The sequence below is a fragment of the Oncorhynchus clarkii genome, chromosome 30 (assembly GCF_045791955.1).
Source record: "Oncorhynchus clarkii lewisi isolate Uvic-CL-2024 chromosome 30, UVic_Ocla_1.0, whole genome shotgun sequence".
NCBI classification, from domain to species: Eukaryota; Metazoa; Chordata; class Actinopteri; order Salmoniformes; family Salmonidae; genus Oncorhynchus; species Oncorhynchus clarkii.
The window spans coordinates 18,224,098-18,251,713 of NC_092176.1; the positions used below are offsets into that span (position 1 = coordinate 18,224,098).

Below are 27,616 nucleotides of genomic sequence, written 5' to 3' on the forward strand. Positions count from 1 at the left end.
ACAGAGCTCGATATGGCCTCTGCCATTCTCTGGAGGCTCCACAATTGTGTCACACCCTCCATATGGAGCCTCCAACCACATTTTCTAATCAAACATACATTTGCTTTTAGTCTAGGCCTCCTCAATGGATTAAGTCACTGAGATGGGTGCAAATATATATATTTGTTACTGCTCGACTAAAACAATCTCTGTCGACCAACAGCCTAATGACCAAACAATCGACCAATCGAGTAATTGGGGTCAGTCCTACTGGGTCATTTAGTTTGCAGGAAGCTCTTGATGTTCTGGTGACACAGAGGGCAGTTTCCAAACTCCTGGATCACTCTGATGGCACACTGGAGACACAGGCACTGGTGGCCACACTGCAGGCTGATACAGGCCTTCTGGCTCATACACACCGCACAGTCCTCCACGCTCTCACAGTCTGCAATCAAATGAGATACGCTCAGTTACATGACATATAAGGTCAAGTGGGACTTGGCTCAGGGTGGCTAGTGTTGTTGTGTCCATAAGGTTGATCCGGGTGTCATTTCTGCTAAACCTAGGATATGGCAAAGTTACAGGGCTGGGGGGAGGTATTTTTAAAAAAAAGTTAAAGCTCATTTACTGCACTTCTACACAATTTCAAAACTCTAAAATACTATTTGGAGAACGGCAAAAACTAGCTAAACTGACTCCAGCCATTATCACCTTAGCTGCTGTGGCTTAATTCCCCTCAACACATGTCATACAGCAATTAGCTGCTCCACAATAGCTCAGTACCGGGATTAAAAACGAGTTTAGTTTTAGGTCAAGTCAAACATCAGTTACATAGTGTCCTAGTCATCTACAGCCACCTTCCATCTCTGCACTGTTTTGAGAGAAAAGTCTCGCTGTCCCCCAGCCAGCTCCGAGGTGTCCACATGGGCCTAAAACATGCTCTCTACTACCGCGCCAGTCTGCTCTGAGCCATCTGCATGGTCCTAAAGCCAGCCCACTAATACCACTAAACTGCATTTGCCTTTTAATGGGGATTGAAATTGTTGGTGTTGAGAGCTAAGGTATGGCAACCACCATACTCTGCCATACCCAATAGATGCCCCTGAGTCCTACAGTGCGTGAGGCTAACATATACTGTATCTATGTCCTTGAACAAATGTGGCTTAGATGTTTCTGTAAATGTTAAGCTACACAAGTAGTACGTGTGTAAATTGTTAACTTGTAAAAATGTTAGGTTTGCCAAGCATGTGACAATAGAAACATATGTATTTATTTAAAAAAAACAAGAATACCTTAGATTAAATATCAAGATATTATACTCAAATGAAGTACCATTTTCATAAAAAATATCCAAAACAAGATAGCAGGAATTTATTGTATAATTGTGATGCTTACCTGATGTCTGCTTATTGTCTGGACGGGGAAGAAGATAGCTGTCATGAATGTAATCACAAATCTGTCTCACATTCACATAGTTTTCAATATTGAGCGAGGTGTGTCTCTGAAGAGCAGAACAGGAGGAACGCCGTAGCGGAGCAGGACAGGACTTTTGAATCCCCAAAAACTCTTTCTTCTCCGACCCTACAAGAAATAACCAGATTTGTGGTTAGTCACTGACACTGACAGATGGACATCATTTCAAACCAATAAATCAAATTAGGTCAGACTGCACTGTTCATTCATACATGTTCCATTGATTTCTGAACTTACCCAGTAAGAGCACAGAGCAGGTTTGCCCATAAACGTCAATCATGGCCCACAGGGGGCGGCTGAGGTCCACTCCCTTCAGCAGTTTGTGTTTTCGGCTGTTTTTTCGTCTGTTGGCTTTCCTGAAATACACTCTACCGCCATGGGAGACCCAAAACTCCAGCTCTGAGCCTGGCAGGCAGCAAGTTTCAGGCACAGGAGCGGCCCAGTGGCCAGGGAGGTCTGTGAGGTCTGGGATGGCCAGGGACGGCAGGGCTCTGGCAATAGGAAGCACATTGGTGAAGCCCACACGCATGGCTCCAAGCCAGGTCAGCTTGCACAACTCCACTCGCAGACGCACCCTCTCCTGGGGCCGTACCGGGCGGCTGCTGAAAACCAGGCCGTGTCTGAAGGTGACCCCAGTCCTGTCTGCCTGCCTGGCCCCCTGGCTCAGGCTCACCAAGGCACCCATCACCTCCTTATGGAAGGTCAAGGGGCCCAGGCATTGGGGTCCACAAATGTGTGCTGGCTCAGACTCTAAAGGAGATTAAAAAAGAGCAACTACAGTTAATCATTGGAATGCTACAGTACCTCAGTCATGATAAAAAAGATGGTTGTGATCAAACAAAACTAACAAAGAATGTATGTCTGAAGGTGACTGAGAATGAAACTGAAACTGCTTTACAACTTGTTTCGCATTCAGTAACTTTAAATCTCTAATGATATCTGGTGCCATTCTAAAGTGTATAGTGGCTCACGATAACAATAATCAATACTAAATGTTACTTCTAAAATAAAAAATTAGATGAGTGTTATTAGCTAACTAGTACAGGGTGGATCCTTTGAGTTTTGCATTGAAACTGCCAGCAGGAAAGGCAGTTATAGGTATAGACATAGATACATAAATACAGTAACCTGGTTAAGGAAGAGGCTTGTTCACATCTCATACTTGTTTACAATGCACTCAGCAAGTTATCTGATTTTGGCCCCCATTACATCATATGTCTTAATTTGCTTCAATGTAATTCTTCAACAAAACATAATTTGTGATTGAATATCACATTAATAATTACCTAACCCTCCTTTCAACCCAGATCAGACAAGCCTTTGGAAAGCAGATCTTTTGTCAGTAGTAAATTAACTTGCTAGTCATGTCAAAAAAGCAATAAAATAAAATACTTGGCAACCAGATTGTGTGACTGGTTGCCACACAATCTCTTATTCTACTGTCCTCGGAAAGGAAGACAAATCTGTTAAAGATTTGCACAGCCATATGTAACTGGCCATGTACAGTATGCCAGTGCTGTGAATTACTGGCTGTACTGTCATCTGTGCCTACCGGAATCCCTTGACGAATATGTGTATGATTAATTGAAGGAAAAATACAAAATCTTTGAGCGGTTTCAAAACTGCAGAAGAAAGCTTTTCTGATCTACTTAGAAATAAACTCAGCAAAAAATAAGTGTCCTCTCACTGTCAACTGTGTTCATTTTCAGCAAACTTAACGTGTAAATATTTGTATGAACATAACAAGATTCAACAACTGAGACATAAACTGAACAAGTTCCACAGACATGTGACTAACAGAAATGTAATAATGTGTCTCTGAACAAAGGGGGGGTCAAAATCAAAAGTAACAGTCGGTATCTTGTGTGGCCACCAGCTGCATTAAGTACTGCAGTGCATCTCCTCCTCATGGACTGCACCAGATTTGCCAGTTCTTGCTGTGAGATGTTACCCCACTCTTCCACCAAGGCACCTGCAAGTTCCCGGACATTTCTAGGGGGAATGGGCCTAGCCCTCACCATCCGATCCAACAGGTCCCAGACGTGCTCAATGGGATTAAGATCCGGGCTCTTCGCTGGCCATGGCAGAACACTGACATTCCTGTCTTGCAGGAAATCATGCACAGAACGAGCAGTATGGCTGGTGGCATTGTCATGCTGGAGGGTCATGTCAGGATGAGCCTGCAGGAAGGGTACCACATGAGGGAGGAGGATGTCTTCCCTTAAACGCACAGCATTGAGATTGCTTGCAATGACAACAAGCTCAGTCCAATGATGCTGTGACCGTGACGGACCCTCCACCTCCAAATCGATCCCGCTCCAGAGTACAGGCCTCGGTGTAACGCTCATTCCTTCGAAGATAAAGGGGAATCCAACCATCAACCCTGATGAGACAAAACCGTGACTCGTCAGTGAAGAGCACTTTTGCCAGTCCTGTCTGGTCCAGCGATGGTGGGTTTGTGCCCATAGGCAACGGTTGTTGCCGGTGATGTCTGGTGAGGACCTGCCTTACAACAGGCCTACAAGCCCTCAGTCCAGCCTCTCTCAGCCTATTGCGTACAGTCTGAGCACTGATGGAGGGTTTGTGTGTTCCTGGTGTAACTCTTGCAGTTGTTGTTGCCATCCTGTACCTGTCCCACAGGTGTGATGTTCAGATGTACCGATCCAGTGCAGGTGTTGTTACATGTGGTCTGCCACTGAGAGGATGATCAGCTGTCTGTCCTGTCTCCCTGTAGCACTGTCTTAGGCGTCTCACAGTACGGACATTGCAATTTATTGCCCTGGCCACATCTGCAGTCCTCATGCCTCCTTGCAGCATGCCTAAGGCACATTCACGCAGATGAGCAGGTACCCTGGGCATCTTTCTTTTGGTGTTTTTCAGAGTCAGTAGAAAGGCCTCTTTAGTGTCCTAAGTTTTCATAACTGTGACCTTAATTGCCTACCGTCTGTAAGCTGTTAGTGTCATAACGACCGTTACACAGGTGCATGTTCATTAATTGTTTATGGTTCATTGAACAAGCATGGGAAACAGTGTTTAAACCCTTTACAATGAAGATCTGTGAAGTTATTTGGATTTTTACAAATTATCTTTGAAAGACAGGGTCCTGAAAAAGGGATGTTTCTTTTTTTGATTAGTTTATATATACATATATACACTACCATTCAAAAGTTTTGGGCCACTTAGAAATGTCCTTGTTTTGAAAGAAAAGCAAAAAAATTTGTCCATTAAAATAACATCAAATTGATCAGAAATACAGTGTAGACATTGTTAATGTTGTAAATAACTATTGTTGCAAGCTTTCAGTAAAGCAGTTTCAGTTTAATTTTGTCACTTCAGACATACATTCTTTGTCAGTTTTGTTTGATCACAACCATCTTTTTGCGTCATTAATCAGCACAACAGTTTTCGGCTGTGCTAACATAATTGCAAAAGGGTTTTCTAATGATCAATTAGCCTTTTAAAATGATCAACTTGGATTAGCTAACTCAACAAGCCATTGGAACACAGGGCATGGTTGCTGATAATGGGACTCTGCACGCCTATATAGATATTCCATTGAAAATCAGCCGTTTCCAGCTACAATAGTAATTTACAACAGTAACAATGTCTACACTGTATTTCTGATCAATTTGCTGTTATGTTAATGGACAAAAATGTTCAATTTTCTTTAAAAAACAAGGACATTTCTAAGTGTCCCCAAACTTTTGAACGGTAGTGTATATATTGTACTACTAATGTTTGTAGTTATAAAGATCAACATGGAACCATTATAAGATAAGTGATAGTTCTGTATCTATGAAAATTTACATATAGCGTATCATTTTCCTCCTATAACAATTACAACACCGTTGTCATCATTCATCAATAAGAGGCCATCCTTACCAAGGCTTCTGCTGACCATCTCCCTCACCATCTTGTACAGGTTGCTCTTCGTATGCTCTGCAATCTATAGTACATACACCTACAATAGGTTGAGTATAGTTCTAAGATGGTGAGAGTGTTTGCTGTTTTTATACTCCTCTCAGTCTGCACATGTGCCTGTAGTTTATACACAAATCATAACTCATCACATAAGGAAAGAGAAAGGGGGTGGCTAAGGGGAGGGACAGTTCTCTGGAAAATATCTACGTTCTAACAACGGATGCTGCTTCTTCTGGTGCTAACACTCACTTGACTCTACTGAGTCATGTCAAGTCAAAAATCAGATCTATCATATGATTACTACGCGTTAGTTATTGTACTAAAATTGTCTATTTTTTTATTTGTTTTATGCAACACCATTTTACATTTTATGATATCTTTGAAAACGGTACACATTTTTTGAAAGCATGATCAAACTGTTGTAGGAAATAAACCACCGTTTCTAAAACCTATAGCACATCATATGGGTATCAAGTTAGAGTCACTTTCATTTCACATCATTCAGATCTAACAAGGTTCTTTATGTACAGTGCCTTCAGAAAGTATACACACCCAATGTTCCGTCTGATTGTTTTCGGCACTGAGCAAATGTCAGGTCTGCTAAGCTCAAACTTACAATTTTCACAATGTTCGTGCAACTTCCGTCGTGTGTTTACTGTGAACACTGAGGCTGTACCCACTTTAAATGACAGTTTTAACAGTGGCCAAGTAGGCTACTGTGGCTTTTTGGTCATAATGTAGGCCTACCAGAGTGGCTTACCATCATAAACAATGGAGTAAAAGGCATCCCATAACATTTTCACATGGAAATAGCTGTTCTGTCAGTAGCAGCAAATGTGTGGTGTTGAATGTAGGCCTACATTCCATGAGATTTATGAAAAAATATGCAGGGCTTGACATTAACCTGTTTGTCCATGTGTCCTTCAGACAAGGAGGTGACTGAAAATGTTGTGTTATTTGATGCAAGATACCACTTTACAAAATAAAATGCATTATTATTCTAATACCAATTTTATAGAAAAAACAGACAAATGATGCTACCCTCTGCCTATTGACTACTTAGCTTATTTAAGACCGTCTCAAAATACAACACTGCCCCTTTAAGAAATAAAAAAGCTCTTTACCTCACTCACTCTTCAAATATGGCTGGAGATGTACACATTCTGTGCTCTTGTAGGAAGCAACCACTCCCCCATTGTTGACTAGAAATGAGCCATAACTGGGCTAATAATTCACTAACCAGCAAATAATATGAACAAATGTGCAGAGGCAGCTGGCTAAATGCAGCTTTTGTTTTGATATCAAAACAACTGCATCTAATCGTGCCCACTCATGCTATAAACACAGTCCAGGTCAAAGTGAAGCACAGTTCAAAGTGAAGCACATACAACAGGAATACAACAGGTAGACCTTACAGTGAAATACTTACTTACAGGCAGGCTTTAACCAACAGTGCAATTTTTAAGTTAAAAAAAAAGGTATTAGTTGAACAATAGATAAGTAAATAAATAAAAATAGTACAAAAGACAGTGAAAAATAACAGTAGCGAGGCTATATACAGTAGCAAGGCTATAACAGTAGCAAGGCTATATACAATAGCAAGGCTATAACAGTAGCAAGGCTATATCCAGGCACCGGTTAGTCGGGCTGATTGAGGCAGTGTGTACATGAATGTATAGTTAAAGTGACTATGCATATATGATAAACAGAGAGCAGCAGTAGCGTAAAAGAGGGGTTGGCGGGTGGTGGGTGGCGGGTGGCGGGACACAAGGCAGATAGTCCAGGTAGCCAATGTGTGGGGTCAACCGGTTAGACAGGCTAATTGAGGTAGTATGTACATGAATGTATAGTTAAAGTGACTATGCATACAGTGCCTTGCGAAAGTATTCGGCCCCCTTGAACTTTGCGACCTTTTGCCACATTTCAGGCTTCAAACATAAAGATATAAAACTGTATTTTTTTGTGAAGAATCAACAACAAGTGGGACACAATCATGAAGTGGAACGACATTTATTGGATATTTCAAACTTTTTTAACAAATCAAAAACTGAACAATTGGGCGTGCAAAATTATTCAGCCCCTTTACTTTCAGTGCAGCAAACTCTCTCCAGAAGTTCAGTGAGGATCTCTGAATGATCCAATGTTGACCTAAATGACTAATGATGATAAATACAATCCACCTGTGTGTAATCAAGTCTCCGTATAAATGCACCTGCACTGTGATAGTCTCAGAGGTCCGTTAAAAGCGCAGAGAGCATCATGAAGAACAAGGAACACACCAGGCAGGTCCGAGATACTGTTGTGAAGAAGTTTAAAGCCGGATTTGGATACAAAAAGATTTCCCAAGCTTTAAACATCCCAAGGAGCACTGTGCAAGCGATAATATTGAAATGGAAGGAGTATCAGACCACTGCAAATCTACCAAGACCTGGCCGTCCCTCTAAACTTTCAGCTCATACAAGGAGAAGACTGATCAGAGATGCAGCCAAGAGGCCCATGATCACTCTGGATGAACTGCAGAGATCTACAGCTGAGGTGGGAGACTCTGTCCATAGGACAACAATCAGTCGTATATTGCACAAATCTGGCCTTTATGGAAGAGTGGCAAGAAGAAAGCCATTTCTTAAAGATATCCATAAAAAGTGTTGTTTAAAGTTTGCCACAAGCCACCTGGGAGACACACCAAACAAGTGGACGAAGGTGCTCTGGTCAGATGAAACCAAAATTGAACTTTTTGGCAACAATGCAAAACGTTATGTTTGGCGTAAAAGCAACACAGCTGAACACACCATCCCCACTGTCAAACATGGTGGTGGCAGCATCATGGTTTGGGCCTGCTTTTCTTCAGCAGGGACAGGGAAGATGGTTAAAATTGATCGGAAGATGGATGGAGCCAAATACAGGACCGTTCTGGAAGAAAACCTGATGGAGTCTGCAAAAGACCTGAGACTGGGACGGAGATTTGTCTTCCAACAAGACAATGATCCAAAACATAAAGCAAAATCTACAATGGAATGGTTCAAAAATAAACATATCCAGGTGTTAGAATGGCCAAGTCAAAGTCCAGACCTGAATCCAATCGAGAATCTGTGGAAAGAACTGAAAACTGCTGTTCACAAATGCTCTCCATCCAACCTCACTGAGCTCGAGCTGTTTTGCAAGGAGGAATGGGAAAAAATGTCAGTCTCTCGATGTGCAAAACTGATAGAGACATACCCCAAGCGACTTACAGCTGTAATCGCAGCAAAAGGTGGCGCTACAAAGTATTAACTTAAGGGGGCTGAATAATTTTGCACGCCCAATTTTTCAGTTTTTGATTTGTTAAAAAAGTTTGAAATATCCAATAAATGTCGTTCCACTTCATGATTGTGTCCCACTTGTTGTTGATTCTTCACAAAAAAATACATAAATATATCTTTATGTTTGAAGCCTAAAATGTGGCAAAAGGTCGCAAAGTTCAAGGGGGCCGAATACTTTCGCAAGGCACTGTATATAATAAGCAGAGAGTAGCAGCAGCGTAAAAAGAGGGGTTGGGGGGTTGGGGGCACACAATGCAAATAGTCCGGGTAGCCATTTGATTACCTGTTCAGGAGTCTTATGGCTTGAGGGTAAAAACTGTTGAGAAGCCTTTTGGTCCTAGACTTGGTGCTCCGCTACAGCTTGCCATGCGGTAGTAGAGAGAACAGTCTATGACTGGGGTGGCTGGGGTCTTTGACAATCTTTAGGGCCTTCCTCTGACACCGCCTGGTGTAGAGGTCCTGGATGGCAGGCAGCTTAGCCCAAGTGATGTACTGGGCCGTACGCACAACCCTCTGTAGTGCCTTGCGGTCGGAGGCCGAGCAGTTGCTGTACCAGACAGTGATATATGGCAATGGCTATTTGCATATAAGCCTACTGCAGCTCTGATTGGTTATCAAATAAAATAAAATGTTTTTGATCACATACACATATTTAGCTGATTTTATTGTGGGTTTTGTGAAATGCTTGTGTTCCTAGCTCCAACAGTGCAGCACAATGGTCTGTGTACAGGCCTGAATCCTGCCTGTCAATAGAGTTGAATCCTACTCCAATGTTCGCTGCTTACATGAAAATCTCTTGCACAGTTAGGTTTGCACAATAAGTCTTGCATAGTTCGTTTTGTTTCGGTATGTTACATTGAAAAGGGCTAATATTGTGTTGATTCTAGCACAATTCCCACAGTAGAGTGAAACCTTAATAGTGATGACTAAAGGAGAAAACTCTAGAAAGTTGAGTGAAGTTCAATCTCAATTGTTTTTTTCCCCCTCATCAATCTACACACAATACACCCATAATGACAGTTTTTTTTAGAAATGTTTGCTAATTTAAAAAAAATAAACAATTGAAAAATCACATTAAAATAAGTATTCAGACCCTTTATTCAATACTTTATTGAAGCACCTTTGGCAGCGATTACAGCCTCTAGTATTTTTGGGTAGGATGGAACAAATTTGGCACACCTGTATTTGGGGAGATTCTCCCGTTCTTCTCTGCAGATTCTCTCAAGTTCACTCAGGTTGTGTCACGTAATATCAAGGTGGGTGGAATCAGGCGCAGAGAGCAGGTTACAGTGAGTTGATAGTTTTTTATTCTCCGGAAACCAAACACGGTCAACCCAAATATACAGGGTGAAATAATCCAACACAGGATCAAAATATTATCGGAGAAAATAACACACACGTATTAACCCAAAATACATGAATCCAAAACAATCCCGCACAAAACAAGGGCGGGACAACCTACTACATATAAGGACGTCAATAAACTAAAATACACACAGGTGAAACTAATAAGACAAAACCAACAGACAAACGAAAAAGGGATCGGTGGTGGCTAGTAGGACGGTGACGACGACCGCCGAGCACCGCCCGAACAGGCAGGAGAGCCAACCTCGGCGGAAGTCGTGACAGTACCCCCCCCCCTGACGCGCGGCCCCCGCAGCGCGCCGCCACCGTCCTCGAGGACGACCCGGAGGACGAGGTGCTGGGCGATCCGGGTGGAGGCGGTGGAAATCTCTCAGGAGAGAAGGGTCCAAAATATCCCTCACCGGAACCCAGCATCTCTCCTCCGGACCGTACCCCTCCCAGTCCACGAGGTACTGTAGGCCCCCCACCCGGCGTCTCGAATCCAGAATGCCCCGAACTGTGTACGCCGGGGACCCCTCGATGTCCAGGGGGGGCGGAGGGACCTCAGGCACCTCACCTTCTTGCAGGGGACCAGCCACCACCGGCCTGAGGAGAGACACATGAAACGAGGGGTTAATACGGTAATACCTAGGAAGTTGTAACCTGTAACACACCTCGTTTATTCTCCTCAGGACTTTGAACGGCCCCACACACTGCGGCCCCAGCTTCCGACAGGGCAGGCGGAGGGACAGGTTTCGGGTCGAGAGCCAGACCCTGTCCCCCGGTGCAAACACGGGGGCCTCACTGCGGTGCTGGTCAGCGCTCCTCTTCTGCCGTTCGCCCGCTAACCGTAGTGAGTCCTGAACGGCCTTCCAGGTGTCCTTGGAGCGCTGTACCCATTCCTCCACCGCAGGAGCCTCGGTCTGGCTCTGATGCCATGGGGCCAGGACCGGCTGGTAACCTAACACACACTCAAAAGGAGACAAGTTAGTTGAGGAGTGGCGTTGGGAGTTCTGAGCTAGTTCAGCCCAGGGAACATACCTTGCCCACTCACCAGGCCGGTCCCGGCAATAGGACCGCAGAAACCTGCCCACATCTTGGTTTACGCGCTCCACCTGCCCATTACTCTCGGGGTGAAAACCTGAGGTTAAGCTGACCGAGACCCCCAGTCTCTCCATAAACGCCCTCCATACTCTGGACGTGAATTGGGGACCCCGATCAGAAACGATGTCCTCAGGCACCCCATAGTGCCGGAAGACATGGGTAAACAAGGCCTCAGCAGTCTGCAGGGCCGTAGGGAGACCGGGCAACGGGATGAGACGACAGGACTTAGAAAACCGGTCCACAACGACCAGGATCGTAGTACTTCCCTGGGACGGGGGAAGGTCGGTAAGAAAGTCCACCGATAAGTGTGTCCACGGCCGTTGTGGAACGGGGAGGGGTTGTAATTTCCCTCTAGGCAGGTGCCGAGGAGCCTTGCTCTGAGCACACACTGAGCAGGAGGAGACATAAAATCTCACGTCTTTAGCTAGCGTGGGCCACCAGTATCTCCCTCTCAGACTCCGCACTGTCCTCTCGATGCCAGGATGACCCGAGGAGGGGAGAGTATGAGCCCACCGAATCAGCTTGTCCCGGACCCCCCTCGGTACGTACTGAGTTCCCACTGGACAGTTGGGGGGGGCCGGCTCTGACCGTGAGGCCTCCTCTATCTCCGCGTCCACCTCCCATACCACCGGTGCCACGAGACATGAAGCCAATGTCTCCACACCTTCAGAGCCTTGACTACAGCTAACAACTCCCGGTCCCCCACATCATAGTTTCGCTCCGCTGGGCTGAGCTTGCTCGAAAAGAAAGCACAAGGGCGAAGCTTGGGTGGCACGCCCGAGCGTTGGGACAGCACGGCTCCGACCCCAGCCTCGGACGCATCCACCTCCACTATGAACGCTAAAGAGGGGTCCGGATGCGCCAACACGGGCGCATTGGTGAACAGCTCCTTCAAACGAGTGAATGCTCTGCCCGCCTCTGCTGACCAGCGCAAGCGCACCGGTCCTCCCTTCAGCAGCGAGGTGATGGGAGCAGCCACCTGACCAAAACCCCGGATAAACCTCCGGTAGTAATTGGCAAACCCTAAAAACCGCTGCACCTCTTTCACCGTGGTCGGAGTCGGCCAATTACGCACGGCTGTAACGCGGTCATCCTCCATCACCACCCCAGAGGTGGAAATACGATATCCCAGGAAGGAAACGGACTGCTTGAAAAACTCACATTTCTCCGCCTTGCAATACAGGTCATGCTCCAGCAGTCGCCCAAGTACCTTACGCACCAGAGACACATGCGCCGCGTGTGTGGCAGAATAGATCAAGATGTCATCGATGTACACTACCACTCCCTGCCCGAGCAGGTCTCGGAGAATTTCGTCTACGAAGGATTGGAAGACGGCTGGAGCATTCTTCAACCCGTATGGCATGACGCGGTACTCATAATGACCAGATGTAGTACTAAATGCAGTTTTCCACTCATCTCCTCCCCGGATACGCACCAGATTATACGCGCTCCTCAGGTCCAGTTTTGTGAAGAAGCGCGCCCCGTGAAATGATTCCACCGCCGTAGCGATGAGAGGTAGTGGGTAACTAAACCCCACTGTGATGGAATTTAGACCTCTATAATCAATGCACGGACGCAGACCTCCATCCTTCTTCTTCACAAAAAAGAAGCTTGAGGAGACGAATGATGCGGAGGGCCGAATGTACCCCTGTCTCAGCGATTCAGCAACGTATGTTTCCATCGCTACCGTCTCCTCCTGGGACAATGGATACACGTGACTCCTAGGAAGTGCAGCGTTCTCCAGAAGGTTTATCACGCAGTCCTCTCGACGATGAGGTGGTAATTGGGTCGCCTTCCTTTTACTGAAGGCGATAGCCAAATCGGCATATTCAGAGGGAATGCGCACGGTGGAGACTTGGTCTGGACTCTCCACCGTAGTCGCACCAACGGCAACTCCTCTACACCTACCTGAACACTCCTCTGACCACCCCTTAAGAGCCCCCTGTCGCCAGGAAATCACCGGATTGTGTTGAGCTAACCATGGAACCCCCAACACCACTGGAAACGCAGGTGAATCTATAAGGAACAGACTAATCTGCTCCTTATGATCCCCCTGCGTTACCATGTCCAGTGGCACCGTAGCCTCCCTAATCACTCCTGACCCTAATGGTCGGCTATCTAAGGAGTGCACGGGGAAGGGTTGGTCTAACGACACCAGGGGAATCCCTAGCCTTAACGCAAGCCCACGATCCATGAAATTCCCAGCTGCGCCTGAATCGACTAGCGCCTTATGCTGTAGAGAGGGAAAAAACCCAGGGAAAGAAGTCAATACATACACATGACCGACAGGAGGCTCTGGGTGAGTCTGGTGCTTACTCACCTGGGGTGATCGAGCAGTGCTCCGCCTGCCATCCCGACTCCCAGACGAGTTCCTCCAGCACCGGTCTGACGTGTGCCCTCGTCGACCACAACTGGTGCAGGAGGACACTCCTCCTCCGGTCCCCCTCGAAGCTGCCCCTCCTAATTCCATAGGGATAGGGGCAGGAGGGCTGGGAAGTGGAAACGACAGGGCCTGATCCGAACGCCCGCGGGCAGCCAGCAGATTGTCGAGACGGATAGCCAAGTCAATGAGCTCATCCAGTGTGCAGGTGGTGTCCCGACATGCCAGCTCCCTGCGGACGTCCTCCCTGAGACTGCATCTGAAATGATCGACCAAGGCCCTGTCGTTCCATCCTGCTCCTGCGGCCAAGGTCCTGAACTCCAGAGCGAAGTCCTGTGCGCTCCTCGTCTCCTGACGCAGGTGGAACAGCCGTTCACCCGCCGCCCGACCCTCTGGTGGATGGTCAAAAACAGCTCGGAATCGGCGGGTGAACTCTGGGTAATTATCCCTCGCCGAGTCCGGACCATTCCACACTGCGTTGGCCCACTTGAGGGCTCGCCCAGTCAAGCAGGAGACGAGGGCGCTCACACTCTCCTCTCCAGAGGGAGCAGGACGCACGGTAGCCAGGTATAGTTCCAGTTGAAGGAGGAAACCCTGGCACCCAGCCGCCGTTCCGTCATACTCCCGTGGGAGTGTCAACCGAAGAGCCCCGGAGCCCGATGTGGTCGCAGGAACAGGAGGTGCTGGAGAAGGGGGTGCTAGCGATGATGTGGGAAGACCACTCCTCTCCCATCGATCCATCCTCTCCATCATTTGGTCCATGGCAGAACCAATCCGATGAAGCACGCTGGTGTGGTGGAGGACTCTCTCCTCCATCGATGGGAGAGGAGACGCGGCTGCTCCTGCTGATTCCATGGCCGGTGCGGGATTCTGTCACGTAATATCAAGGTGGGTGGAATCAGGCGCAGAGAGCAGGTTACAGTGAGTCGATAGTTTTTTATTCTCCGGAAACCAAACACGGTCAACCCAAATATACAGGGTGAAATAATCCAACACAGGATCAAAATATTATCGGAGAAAATAACACACACGTATTAACCCAAAATACATGAATCCAAAACAATCCCGCACAAAACAAGGGCGGGACAACCTACTACATATAAGGACGTCAATAAACTAAAATACACACAGGTGAAACTAATAAGACAAAACCAACAGACAAACGAAAAAGGGATCGGTGGTGGCTAGTAGGACGGTGACGACGACCGCCGAGCACCGCCCGAACAGGCAGGAGAGCCAACCTCGGCGGAAGTCGTGACAGTACCCCCCCCCCTGACGCGCGGCCCCCGCAGCGCGCCGCCACCGTCCTCGAGGACGACCCGGAGGACGAGGTGCTGGGCGATCCGGGTGGAGGCGGTGGAAATCTCTCAGGAGAGAAGGGTCCAAAATATCCCTCACCGGAACCCAGCATCTCTCCTCCGGACCGTACCCCTCCCAGTCCACGAGGTACTGTAGGCCCCCCACCCGGCGTCTCGAATCCAGAATGCCCCGAACTGTGTACGCCGGGGACCCCTCGATGTCCAGGGGGGGCGGAGGGACCTCAGGCACCTCACCTTCTTGCAGGGGACCAGCCACCACCGGCCTGAGGAGAGACACATGAAACGAGGGGTTAATACGGTAATACCTAGGAAGTTGTAACCTGTAACACACCTCGTTTATTCTCCTCAGGACTTTGAACGGCCCCACACACTGCGGCCCCAGCTTCCGACAGGGCAGGCGGAGGGACAGGTTTCGGGTCGAGAGCCAGACCCTGTCCCCCGGTGCAAACACGGGGGCCTCACTGCGGTGCTGGTCAGCGCTCCTCTTCTGCCGTTCGCCCGCTAACCGTAGTGAGTCCTGAACGGCCTTCCAGGTGTCCTTGGAGCGCTGTACCCATTCCTCCACCGCAGGAGCCTCGGTCTGGCTCTGATGCCATGGGGCCAGGACCGGCTGGTAACCTAACACACACTCAAAAGGAGACAAGTTAGTTGAGGAGTGGCGTTGGGAGTTCTGAGCTAGTTCAGCCCAGGGAACATACCTTGCCCACTCACCAGGCCGGTCCCGGCAATAGGACCGCAGAAACCTGCCCACATCTTGGTTTACGCGCTCCACCTGCCCATTACTCTCGGGGTGAAAACCTGAGGTTAAGCTGACCGAGACCCCCAGTCTCTCCATAAACGCCCTCCATACTCTGGACGTGAATTGGGGACCCCGATCAGAAACGATGTCCTCAGGCACCCCATAGTGCCGGAAGACATGGGTAAACAAGGCCTCAGCAGTCTGCAGGGCCGTAGGGAGACCGGGCAACGGGATGAGACGACAGGACTTAGAAAACCGGTCCACAACGACCAGGATCGTAGTACTTCCCTGGGACGGGGGAAGGTCGGTAAGAAAGTCCACCGATAAGTGTGTCCACGGCCGTTGTGGAACGGGGAGGGGTTGTAATTTCCCTCTAGGCAGGTGCCGAGGAGCCTTGCTCTGAGCACACACTGAGCAGGAGGAGACATAAAATCTCACGTCTTTAGCTAGCGTGGGCCACCAGTATCTCCCTCTCAGACTCCGCACTGTCCTCTCGATGCCAGGATGACCCGAGGAGGGGAGAGTATGAGCCCACCGAATCAGCTTGTCCCGGACCCCCCTCGGTACGTACTGAGTTCCCACTGGACAGTTGGGGGGGGCCGGCTCTGACCGTGAGGCCTCCTCTATCTCCGCGTCCACCTCCCATACCACCGGTGCCACGAGACATGACGGTGAAATGATGGGAGCTGGCTCAACGGGCCGCTCCTCGGTATCATAGAGGCGGGACAGCGCGTCGGCTTTGGTGTTTTGGGAGCCTGGCCGGTATGAGAGGGTAAACCGGAACCTGGTAAAAAACATGGCCCATCTAGCCTGACGTGGATTTAGTCTCTTCGCTGCCCGGATATACTCGAGGTTACGATGGTCAGTCCAGATGAGAAAGGGGTGTTTAGCCCCCTCAAGCCAATGTCTCCACACCTTCAGAGCCTTGACTACAGCTAACAACTCCCGGTCCCCCACATCATAGTTTCGCTCCGCTGGGCTGAGCTTGCTCGAAAAGAAAGCACAAGGGCGAAGCTTGGGTGGCACGCCCGAGCGTTGGGACAGCACGGCTCCGACCCCAGCCTCGGACGCATCCACCTCCACTATGAACGCTAAAGAGGGGTCCGGATGCGCCAACACGGGCGCATTGGTGAACAGCTCCTTCAAACGAGTGAATGCTCTGCCCGCCTCTGCTGACCAGCGCAAGCGCACCGGTCCTCCCTTCAGCAGCGAGGTGATGGGAGCAGCCACCTGACCAAAACCCCGGATAAACCTCCGGTAGTAATTGGCAAACCCTAAAAACCGCTGCACCTCTTTCACCGTGGTCGGAGTCGGCCAATTACGCACGGCTGTAACGCGGTCATCCTCCATCACCACCCCAGAGGTGGAAATACGATATCCCAGGAAGGAAACGGACTGCTTGAAAAACTCACATTTCTCCGCCTTGCAATACAGGTCATGCTCCAGCAGTCGCCCAAGTACCTTACGCACCAGAGACACATGCGCCGCGTGTGTGGCAGAATAGATCAAGATGTCATCGATGTACACTACCACTCCCTGCCCGAGCAGGTCTCGGAGAATTTCGTCTACGAAGGATTGGAAGACGGCTGGAGCATTCTTCAACCCGTATGGCATGACGCGGTACTCATAATGACCAGATGTAGTACTAAATGCAGTTTTCCACTCATCTCCTCCCCGGATACGCACCAGATTATACGCGCTCCTCAGGTCCAGTTTTGTGAAGAAGCGCGCCCCGTGAAATGATTCCACCGCCGTAGCGATGAGAGGTAGTGGGTAACTAAACCCCACTGTGATGGAATTTAGACCTCTATAATCAATGCACGGACGCAGACCTCCATCCTTCTTCTTCACAAAAAAGAAGCTTGAGGAGACGAATGATGCGGAGGGCCGAATGTACCCCTGTCTCAGCGATTCAGCAACGTATGTTTCCATCGCTACCGTCTCCTCCTGGGACAATGGATACACGTGACTCCTAGGAAGTGCAGCGTTCTCCAGAAGGTTTATCACGCAGTCCTCTCGACGATGAGGTGGTAATTGGGTCGCCTTCCTTTTACTGAAGGCGATAGCCAAATCGGCATATTCAGAGGGAATGCGCACGGTGGAGACTTGGTCTGGACTCTCCACCGTAGTCGCACCAACGGCAACTCCTCTACACCTACCTGAACACTCCTCTGACCACCCCTTAAGAGCCCCCTGTCGCCAGGAAATCACCGGATTGTGTTGAGCTAACCAGGGAACCCCCAACACCACTGGAAACGCAGGTGAATCTATAAGGAACAGACTAATCTGCTCCTTATGATCCCCCTGCGTTACCATGTCCAGTGGCACCGTAGCCTCCCTAATCACTCCTGACCCTAATGGTCGGCTATCTAAGGAGTGCACGGGGAAGGGTTGGTCTAACGACACCAGGGGAATCCCTAGCCTTAACGCAAGCCCACGATCCATGAAATTCCCAGCTGCGCCTGAATCGACTAGCGCCTTATGCTGTAGAGAGGGAAAAAACCCAGGGAAAGAAGTCAATACATACACATGACCGACAGGAGGCTCTGGGTGAGTCTGGTGCTTACTCACCTGGGGTGATCGAGCAGTGCTCCGCCTGCCATCCCGACTCCCAGACGAGTTCCTCCAGCACCGGTCTGACGTGTGCCCTCGTCGACCACAACTGGTGCAGGAGGACACTCCTCCTCCGGTCCCCCTCGAAGCTGCCCCTCCTAATTCCATAGGGATAGGGGCAGGAGGGCTGGGAAGTGGAAACGACAGGGCCTGATCCGAACGCCCGCGGGCAGCCAGCAGATTGTCGAGACGGATAGCCAAGTCAATGAGCTCATCCAGTGTGCAGGTGGTGTCCCGACATGCCAGCTCCCTGCGGACGTCCTCCCTGAGACTGCATCTGAAATGATCGACCAAGGCCCTGTCGTTCCATCCTGCTCCTGCGGCCAAGGTCCTGAACTCCAGAGCGAAGTCCTGTGCGCTCCTCGTCTCCTGACGCAGGTGGAACAGCCGTTCACCCGCCGCCCGACCCTCTGGTGGATGGTCAAAAACAGCTCGGAATCGGCGGGTGAACTCTGGGTAATTATCCCTCGCCGAGTCCGGACCATTCCACACTGCGTTGGCCCACTTGAGGGCTCGCCCAGTCAAGCAGGAGACGAGGGCGCTCACACTCTCCTCTCCAGAGGGAGCAGGACGCACGGTAGCCAGGTATAGTTCCAGTTGAAGGAGGAAACCCTGGCACCCAGCCGCCGTTCCGTCATACTCCCGTGGGAGTGTCAACCGAAGAGCCCCGGAGCCCGATGTGGTCGCAGGAACAGGAGGTGCTGGAGAAGGGGGTGCTAGCGATGATGTGGGAAGACCACTCCTCTCCCATCGATCCATCCTCTCCATCATTTGGTCCATGGCAGAACCAATCCGATGAAGCACGCTGGTGTGGTGGAGGACTCTCTCCTCCATCGATGGGAGAGGAGACGCGGCTGCTCCTGCTGATTCCATGGCCGGTGCGGGATTCTGTCACGTAATATCAAGGTGGGTGGAATCAGGCGCAGAGAGCAGGTTACAGTGAGTCGATAGTTTTTTATTCTCCGGAAACCAAACACGGTCAACCCAAATATACAGGGTGAAATAATCCAACACAGGATCAAAATATTATCGGAGAAAATAACACACACGTATTAACCCAAAATACATGAATCCAAAACAATCCCGCACAAAACAAGGGCGGGACAACCTACTACATATAAGGACGTCAATAAACTAAAATACACACAGGTGAAACTAATAAGACAAAACCAACAGACAAACGAAAAAGGGATCGGTGGTGGCTAGTAGGACGGTGACGACGACCGCCGAGCACCGCCCGAACAGGCAGGAGAGCCAACCTCGGCGGAAGTCGTGACAGTACCCCCCCCCCTGACGCGCGGCCCCCGCAGCGCGCCGCCACCGTCCTCGAGGACGACCCGGAGGACGAGGTGCTGGGCGATCCGGGTGGAGGCGGTGGAAATCTCTCAGGAGAGAAGGGTCCAAAATATCCCTCACCGGAACCCAGCATCTCTCCTCCGGACCGTACCCCTCCCAGTCCACGAGGTACTGTAGGCCCCCCACCCGGCGTCTCGAATCCAGAATGCCCCGAACTGTGTACGCCGGGGACCCCTCGATGTCCAGGGGGGGCGGAGGGACCTCAGGCACCTCACCTTCTTGCAGGGGACCAGCCACCACCGGCCTGAGGAGAGACACATGAAACGAGGGGTTAATACGGTAATACCTAGGAAGTTGTAACCTGTAACACACCTCGTTTATTCTCCTCAGGACTTTGAACGGCCCCACACACTGCGGCCCCAGCTTCCGACAGGGCAGGCGGAGGGACAGGTTTCGGGTCGAGAGCCAGACCCTGTCCCCCGGTGCAAACACGGGGGCCTCACTGCGGTGCTGGTCAGCGCTCCTCTTCTGCCGTTCGCCCGCTAACCGTAGTGAGTCCTGAACGGCCTTCCAGGTGTCCTTGGAGCGCTGTACCCATTCCTCCACCGCAGGAGCCTCGGTCTGGCTCTGATGCCATGGGGCCAGGACCGGCTGGTAACCTAACACACACTCAAAAGGAGACAAGTTAGTTGAGGAGTGGCGTTGGGAGTTCTGAGCTAGTTCAGCCCAGGGAACATACCTTGCCCACTCACCAGGCCGGTCCCGGCAATAGGACCGCAGAAACCTGCCCACATCTTGGTTTACGCGCTCCACCTGCCCATTACTCTCGGGGTGAAAACCTGAGGTTAAGCTGACCGAGACCCCCAGTCTCTCCATAAACGCCCTCCATACTCTGGACGTGAATTGGGGACCCCGATCAGAAACGATGTCCTCAGGCACCCCATAGTGCCGGAAGACATGGGTAAACAAGGCCTCAGCAGTCTGCAGGGCCGTAGGGAGACCGGGCAACGGGATGAGACGACAGGACTTAGAAAACCGGTCCACAACGACCAGGATCGTAGTACTTCCCTGGGACGGGGGAAGGTCGGTAAGAAAGTCCACCGATAAGTGTGTCCACGGCCGTTGTGGAACGGGGAGGGGTTGTAATTTCCCTCTAGGCAGGTGCCGAGGAGCCTTGCTCTGAGCACACACTGAGCAGGAGGAGACATAAAATCTCACGTCTTTAGCTAGCGTGGGCCACCAGTATCTCCCTCTCAGACTCCGCACTGTCCTCTCGATGCCAGGATGACCCGAGGAGGGGAGAGTATGAGCCCACCGAATCAGCTTGTCCCGGACCCCCCTCGGTACGTACTGAGTTCCCACTGGACAGTTGGGGGGGGCCGGCTCTGACCGTGAGGCCTCCTCTATCTCCGCGTCCACCTCCCATACCACCGGTGCCACGAGACATGACGGTGAAATGATGGGAGCTGGCTCAACGGGCCGCTCCTCGGTATCATAGAGGCGGGACAGCGCGTCGGCTTTGGTGTTTTGGGAGCCTGGCCGGTATGAGAGGGTAAACCGGAACCTGGTAAAAAACATGGCCCATCTAGCCTGACGTGGATTTAGTCTCTTCGCTGCCCGGATATACTCGAGGTTACGATGGTCAGTCCAGATGAGAAAGGGGTGTTTAGCCCCCTCAAGCCAATGTCTCCACACCTTCAGAGCCTTGACTACAGCTAACAACTCCCGGTCCCCCACATCATAGTTTCGCTCCGCTGGGCTGAGCTTGCTCGAAAAGAAAGCACAAGGGCGAAGCTTGGGTGGCACGCCCGAGCGTTGGGACAGCACGGCTCCGACCCCAGCCTCGGACGCATCCACCTCCACTATGAACGCTAAAGAGGGGTCCGGATGCGCCAACACGGGCGCATTGGTGAACAGCTCCTTCAAACGAGTGAATGCTCTGCCCGCCTCTGCTGACCAGCGCAAGCGCACCGGTCCTCCCTTCAGCAGCGAGGTGATGGGAGCAGCCACCTGACCAAAACCCCGGATAAACCTCCGGTAGTAATTGGCAAACCCTAAAAACCGCTGCACCTCTTTCACCGTGGTCGGAGTCGGCCAATTACGCACGGCTGTAACGCGGTCATCCTCCATCACCACCCCAGAGGTGGAAATACGATATCCCAGGAAGGAAACGGACTGCTTGAAAAACTCACATTTCTCCGCCTTGCAATACAGGTCATGCTCCAGCAGTCGCCCAAGTACCTTACGCACCAGAGACACATGCGCCGCGTGTGTGGCAGAATAGATCAAGATGTCATCGATGTACACTACCACTCCCTGCCCGAGCAGGTCTCGGAGAATTTCGTCTACGAAGGATTGGAAGACGGCTGGAGCATTCTTCAACCCGTATGGCATGACGCGGTACTCATAATGACCAGATGTAGTACTAAATGCAGTTTTCCACTCATCTCCTCCCCGGATACGCACCAGATTATACGCGCTCCTCAGGTCCAGTTTTGTGAAGAAGCGCGCCCCGTGAAATGATTCCACCGCCGTAGCGATGAGAGGTAGTGGGTAACTAAACCCCACTGTGATGGAATTTAGACCTCTATAATCAATGCACGGACGCAGACCTCCATCCTTCTTCTTCACAAAAAAGAAGCTTGAGGAGACGAATGATGCGGAGGGCCGAATGTACCCCTGTCTCAGCGATTCAGCAACGTATGTTTCCATCGCTACCGTCTCCTCCTGGGACAATGGATACACGTGACTCCTAGGAAGTGCAGCGTTCTCCAGAAGGTTTATCACGCAGTCCTCTCGACGATGAGGTGGTAATTGGGTCGCCTTCCTTTTACTGAAGGCGATAGCCAAATCGGCATATTCAGAGGGAATGCGCACGGTGGAGACTTGGTCTGGACTCTCCACCGTAGTCGCACCAACGGCAACTCCTCTACACCTACCTGAACACTCCTCTGACCACCCCTTAAGAGCCCCCTGTCGCCAGGAAATCACCGGATTGTGTTGAGCTAACCAGGGAACCCCCAACACCACTGGAAACGCAGGTGAATCTATAAGGAACAGACTAATCTGCTCCTTATGATCCCCCTGCGTTACCATGTCCAGTGGCACCGTAGCCTCCCTAATCACTCCTGACCCTAATGGTCGGCTATCTAAGGAGTGCACGGGGAAGGGTTGGTCTAACGACACCAGGGGAATCCCTAGCCTTAACGCAAGCCCACGATCCATGAAATTCCCAGCTGCGCCTGAATCGACTAGCGCCTTATGCTGTAGAGAGGGAAAAAACCCAGGGAAAGAAGTCAATACATACACATGACCGACAGGAGGCTCTGGGTGAGTCTGGTGCTTACTCACCTGGGGTGATCGAGCAGTGCTCCGCCTGCCATCCCGACTCCCAGACGAGTTCCTCCAGCACCGGTCTGACGTGTGCCCTCGTCGACCACAACTGGTGCAGGAGGACACTCCTCCTCCGGTCCCCCTCGAAGCTGCCCCTCCTAATTCCATAGGGATAGGGGCAGGAGGGCTGGGAAGTGGAAACGACAGGGCCTGATCCGAACGCCCGCGGGCAGCCAGCAGATTGTCGAGACGGATAGCCAAGTCAATGAGCTCATCCAGTGTGCAGGTGGTGTCCCGACATGCCAGCTCCCTGCGGACGTCCTCCCTGAGACTGCATCTGAAATGATCGACCAAGGCCCTGTCGTTCCATCCTGCTCCTGCGGCCAAGGTCCTGAACTCCAGAGCGAAGTCCTGTGCGCTCCTCGTCTCCTGACGCAGGTGGAACAGCCGTTCACCCGCCGCCCGACCCTCTGGTGGATGGTCAAAAACAGCTCGGAATCGGCGGGTGAACTCTGGGTAATTATCCCTCGCCGAGTCCGGACCATTCCACACTGCGTTGGCCCACTTGAGGGCTCGCCCAGTCAAGCAGGAGACGAGGGCGCTCACACTCTCCTCTCCAGAGGGAGCAGGACGCACGGTAGCCAGGTATAGTTCCAGTTGAAGGAGGAAACCCTGGCACCCAGCCGCCGTTCCGTCATACTCCCGTGGGAGTGTCAACCGAAGAGCCCCGGAGCCCGATGTGGTCGCAGGAACAGGAGGTGCTGGAGAAGGGGGTGCTAGCGATGATGTGGGAAGACCACTCCTCTCCCATCGATCCATCCTCTCCATCATTTGGTCCATGGCAGAACCAATCCGATGAAGCACGCTGGTGTGGTGGAGGACTCTCTCCTCCATCGATGGGAGAGGAGACGCGGCTGCTCCTGCTGATTCCATGGCCGGTGCGGGATTCTGTCACGTAATATCAAGGTGGGTGGAATCAGGCGCAGAGAGCAGGTTACAGTGAGTCGATAGTTTTTTATTCTCCGGAAACCAAACACGGTCAACCCAAATATACAGGGTGAAATAATCCAACACAGGATCAAAATATTATCGGAGAAAATAACACACACGTATTAACCCAAAATACATGAATCCAAAACAATCCCGCACAAAACAAGGGCGGGACAACCTACTACATATAAGGACGTCAATAAACTAAAATACACACAGGTGAAACTAATAAGACAAAACCAACAGACAAACGAAAAAGGGATCGGTGGTGGCTAGTAGGACGGTGACGACGACCGCCGAGCACCGCCCGAACAGGCAGGAGAGCCAACCTCGGCGGAAGTCGTGACAGTACCCCCCCCCCTGACGCGCGGCCCCCGCAGCGCGCCGCCACCGTCCTCGAGGACGACCCGGAGGACGAGGTGCTGGGCGATCCGGGTGGAGGCGGTGGAAATCTCTCAGGAGAGAAGGGTCCAAAATATCCCTCACCGGAACCCAGCATCTCTCCTCCGGACCGTACCCCTCCCAGTCCACGAGGTACTGTAGGCCCCCCACCCGGCGTCTCGAATCCAGAATGCCCCGAACTGTGTACGCCGGGGACCCCTCGATGTCCAGGGGGGGCGGAGGGACCTCAGGCACCTCACCTTCTTGCAGGGGACCAGCCACCACCGGCCTGAGGAGAGACACATGAAACGAGGGGTTAATACGGTAATACCTAGGAAGTTGTAACCTGTAACACACCTCGTTTATTCTCCTCAGGACTTTGAACGGCCCCACACACTGCGGCCCCAGCTTCCGACAGGGCAGGCGGAGGGACAGGTTTCGGGTCGAGAGCCAGACCCTGTCCCCCGGTGCAAACACGGGGGCCTCACTGCGGTGCTGGTCAGCGCTCCTCTTCTGCCGTTCGCCCGCTAACCGTAGTGAGTCCTGAACGGCCTTCCAGGTGTCCTTGGAGCGCTGTACCCATTCCTCCACCGCAGGAGCCTCGGTCTGGCTCTGATGCCATGGGGCCAGGACCGGCTGGTAACCTAACACACACTCAAAAGGAGACAAGTTAGTTGAGGAGTGGCGTTGGGAGTTCTGAGCTAGTTCAGCCCAGGGAACATACCTTGCCCACTCACCAGGCCGGTCCCGGCAATAGGACCGCAGAAACCTGCCCACATCTTGGTTTACGCGCTCCACCTGCCCATTACTCTCGGGGTGAAAACCTGAGGTTAAGCTGACCGAGACCCCCAGTCTCTCCATAAACGCCCTCCATACTCTGGACGTGAATTGGGGACCCCGATCAGAAACGATGTCCTCAGGCACCCCATAGTGCCGGAAGACATGGGTAAACAAGGCCTCAGCAGTCTGCAGGGCCGTAGGGAGACCGGGCAACGGGATGAGACGACAGGACTTAGAAAACCGGTCCACAACGACCAGGATCGTAGTACTTCCCTGGGACGGGGGAAGGTCGGTAAGAAAGTCCACCGATAAGTGTGTCCACGGCCGTTGTGGAACGGGGAGGGGTTGTAATTTCCCTCTAGGCAGGTGCCGAGGAGCCTTGCTCTGAGCACACACTGAGCAGGAGGAGACATAAAATCTCACGTCTTTAGCTAGCGTGGGCCACCAGTATCTCCCTCTCAGACTCCGCACTGTCCTCTCGATGCCAGGATGACCCGAGGAGGGGAGAGTATGAGCCCACCGAATCAGCTTGTCCCGGACCCCCCTCGGTACGTACTGAGTTCCCACTGGACAGTTGGGGGGGGCCGGCTCTGACCGTGAGGCCTCCTCTATCTCCGCGTCCACCTCCCATACCACCGGTGCCACGAGACATGACGGTGAAATGATGGGAGCTGGCTCAACGGGCCGCTCCTCGGTATCATAGAGGCGGGACAGCGCGTCGGCTTTGGTGTTTTGGGAGCCTGGCCGGTATGAGAGGGTAAACCGGAACCTGGTAAAAAACATGGCCCATCTAGCCTGACGTGGATTTAGTCTCTTCGCTGCCCGGATATACTCGAGGTTACGATGGTCAGTCCAGATGAGAAAGGGGTGTTTAGCCCCCTCAAGCCAATGTCTCCACACCTTCAGAGCCTTGACTACAGCTAACAACTCCCGGTCCCCCACATCATAGTTTCGCTCCGCTGGGCTGAGCTTGCTCGAAAAGAAAGCACAAGGGCGAAGCTTGGGTGGCACGCCCGAGCGTTGGGACAGCACGGCTCCGACCCCAGCCTCGGACGCATCCACCTCCACTATGAACGCTAAAGAGGGGTCCGGATGCGCCAACACGGGCGCATTGGTGAACAGCTCCTTCAAACGAGTGAATGCTCTGCCCGCCTCTGCTGACCAGCGCAAGCGCACCGGTCCTCCCTTCAGCAGCGAGGTGATGGGAGCAGCCACCTGACCAAAACCCCGGATAAACCTCCGGTAGTAATTGGCAAACCCTAAAAACCGCTGCACCTCTTTCACCGTGGTCGGAGTCGGCCAATTACGCACGGCTGTAACGCGGTCATCCTCCATCACCACCCCAGAGGTGGAAATACGATATCCCAGGAAGGAAACGGACTGCTTGAAAAACTCACATTTCTCCGCCTTGCAATACAGGTCATGCTCCAGCAGTCGCCCAAGTACCTTACGCACCAGAGACACATGCGCCGCGTGTGTGGCAGAATAGATCAAGATGTCATCGATGTACACTACCACTCCCTGCCCGAGCAGGTCTCGGAGAATTTCGTCTACGAAGGATTGGAAGACGGCTGGAGCATTCTTCAACCCGTATGGCATGACGCGGTACTCATAATGACCAGATGTAGTACTAAATGCAGTTTTCCACTCATCTCCTCCCCGGATACGCACCAGATTATACGCGCTCCTCAGGTCCAGTTTTGTGAAGAAGCGCGCCCCGTGAAATGATTCCACCGCCGTAGCGATGAGAGGTAGTGGGTAACTAAACCCCACTGTGATGGAATTTAGACCTCTATAATCAATGCACGGACGCAGACCTCCATCCTTCTTCTTCACAAAAAAGAAGCTTGAGGAGACGAATGATGCGGAGGGCCGAATGTACCCCTGTCTCAGCGATTCAGCAACGTATGTTTCCATCGCTACCGTCTCCTCCTGGGACAATGGATACACGTGACTCCTAGGAAGTGCAGCGTTCTCCAGAAGGTTTATCACGCAGTCCTCTCGACGATGAGGTGGTAATTGGGTCGCCTTCCTTTTACTGAAGGCGATAGCCAAATCGGCATATTCAGAGGGAATGCGCACGGTGGAGACTTGGTCTGGACTCTCCACCGTAGTCGCACCAACGGCAACTCCTCTACACCTACCTGAACACTCCTCTGACCACCCCTTAAGAGCCCCCTGTCGCCAGGAAATCACCGGATTGTGTTGAGCTAACCAGGGAACCCCCAACACCACTGGAAACGCAGGTGAATCTATAAGGAACAGACTAATCTGCTCCTTATGATCCCCCTGCGTTACCATGTCCAGTGGCACCGTAGCCTCCCTAATCACTCCTGACCCTAATGGTCGGCTATCTAAGGAGTGCACGGGGAAGGGTTGGTCTAACGACACCAGGGGAATCCCTAGCCTTAACGCAAGCCCACGATCCATGAAATTCCCAGCTGCGCCTGAATCGACTAGCGCCTTATGCTGTAGAGAGGGAAAAAACCCAGGGAAAGAAGTCAATACATACACATGACCGACAGGAGGCTCTGGGTGAGTCTGGTGCTTACTCACCTGGGGTGATCGAGCAGTGCTCCGCCTGCCATCCCGACTCCCAGACGAGTTCCTCCAGCACCGGTCTGACGTGTGCCCTCGTCGACCACAACTGGTGCAGGAGGACACT

General features: G+C 51.4%; 1 protein-coding gene across 1 annotated transcript in view; it reads right to left on the minus strand.

Annotated features, from left to right (window-relative positions):
* Positions 1-254: 254 nt before the first annotated feature.
* The window catches only part of LOC139389499 (E3 ubiquitin-protein ligase NEURL3-like), a 36,774-nt gene continuing 9,412 nt past the window's right edge, over positions 255-27,616 (minus strand). The window contains exons 2-5 of the mRNA XM_071136324.1: positions 5,335-5,398; positions 1,690-2,202; positions 1,375-1,560; positions 255-424 (exon numbers count right to left, since the gene is read on the minus strand). Of these exons, the coding sequence (XP_070992425.1) occupies positions 255-424; positions 1,375-1,560; positions 1,690-2,202; positions 5,335-5,398 (933 nt within the window). The remainder of the gene's footprint in view (positions 425-1,374; positions 1,561-1,689; positions 2,203-5,334; positions 5,399-27,616) is intronic.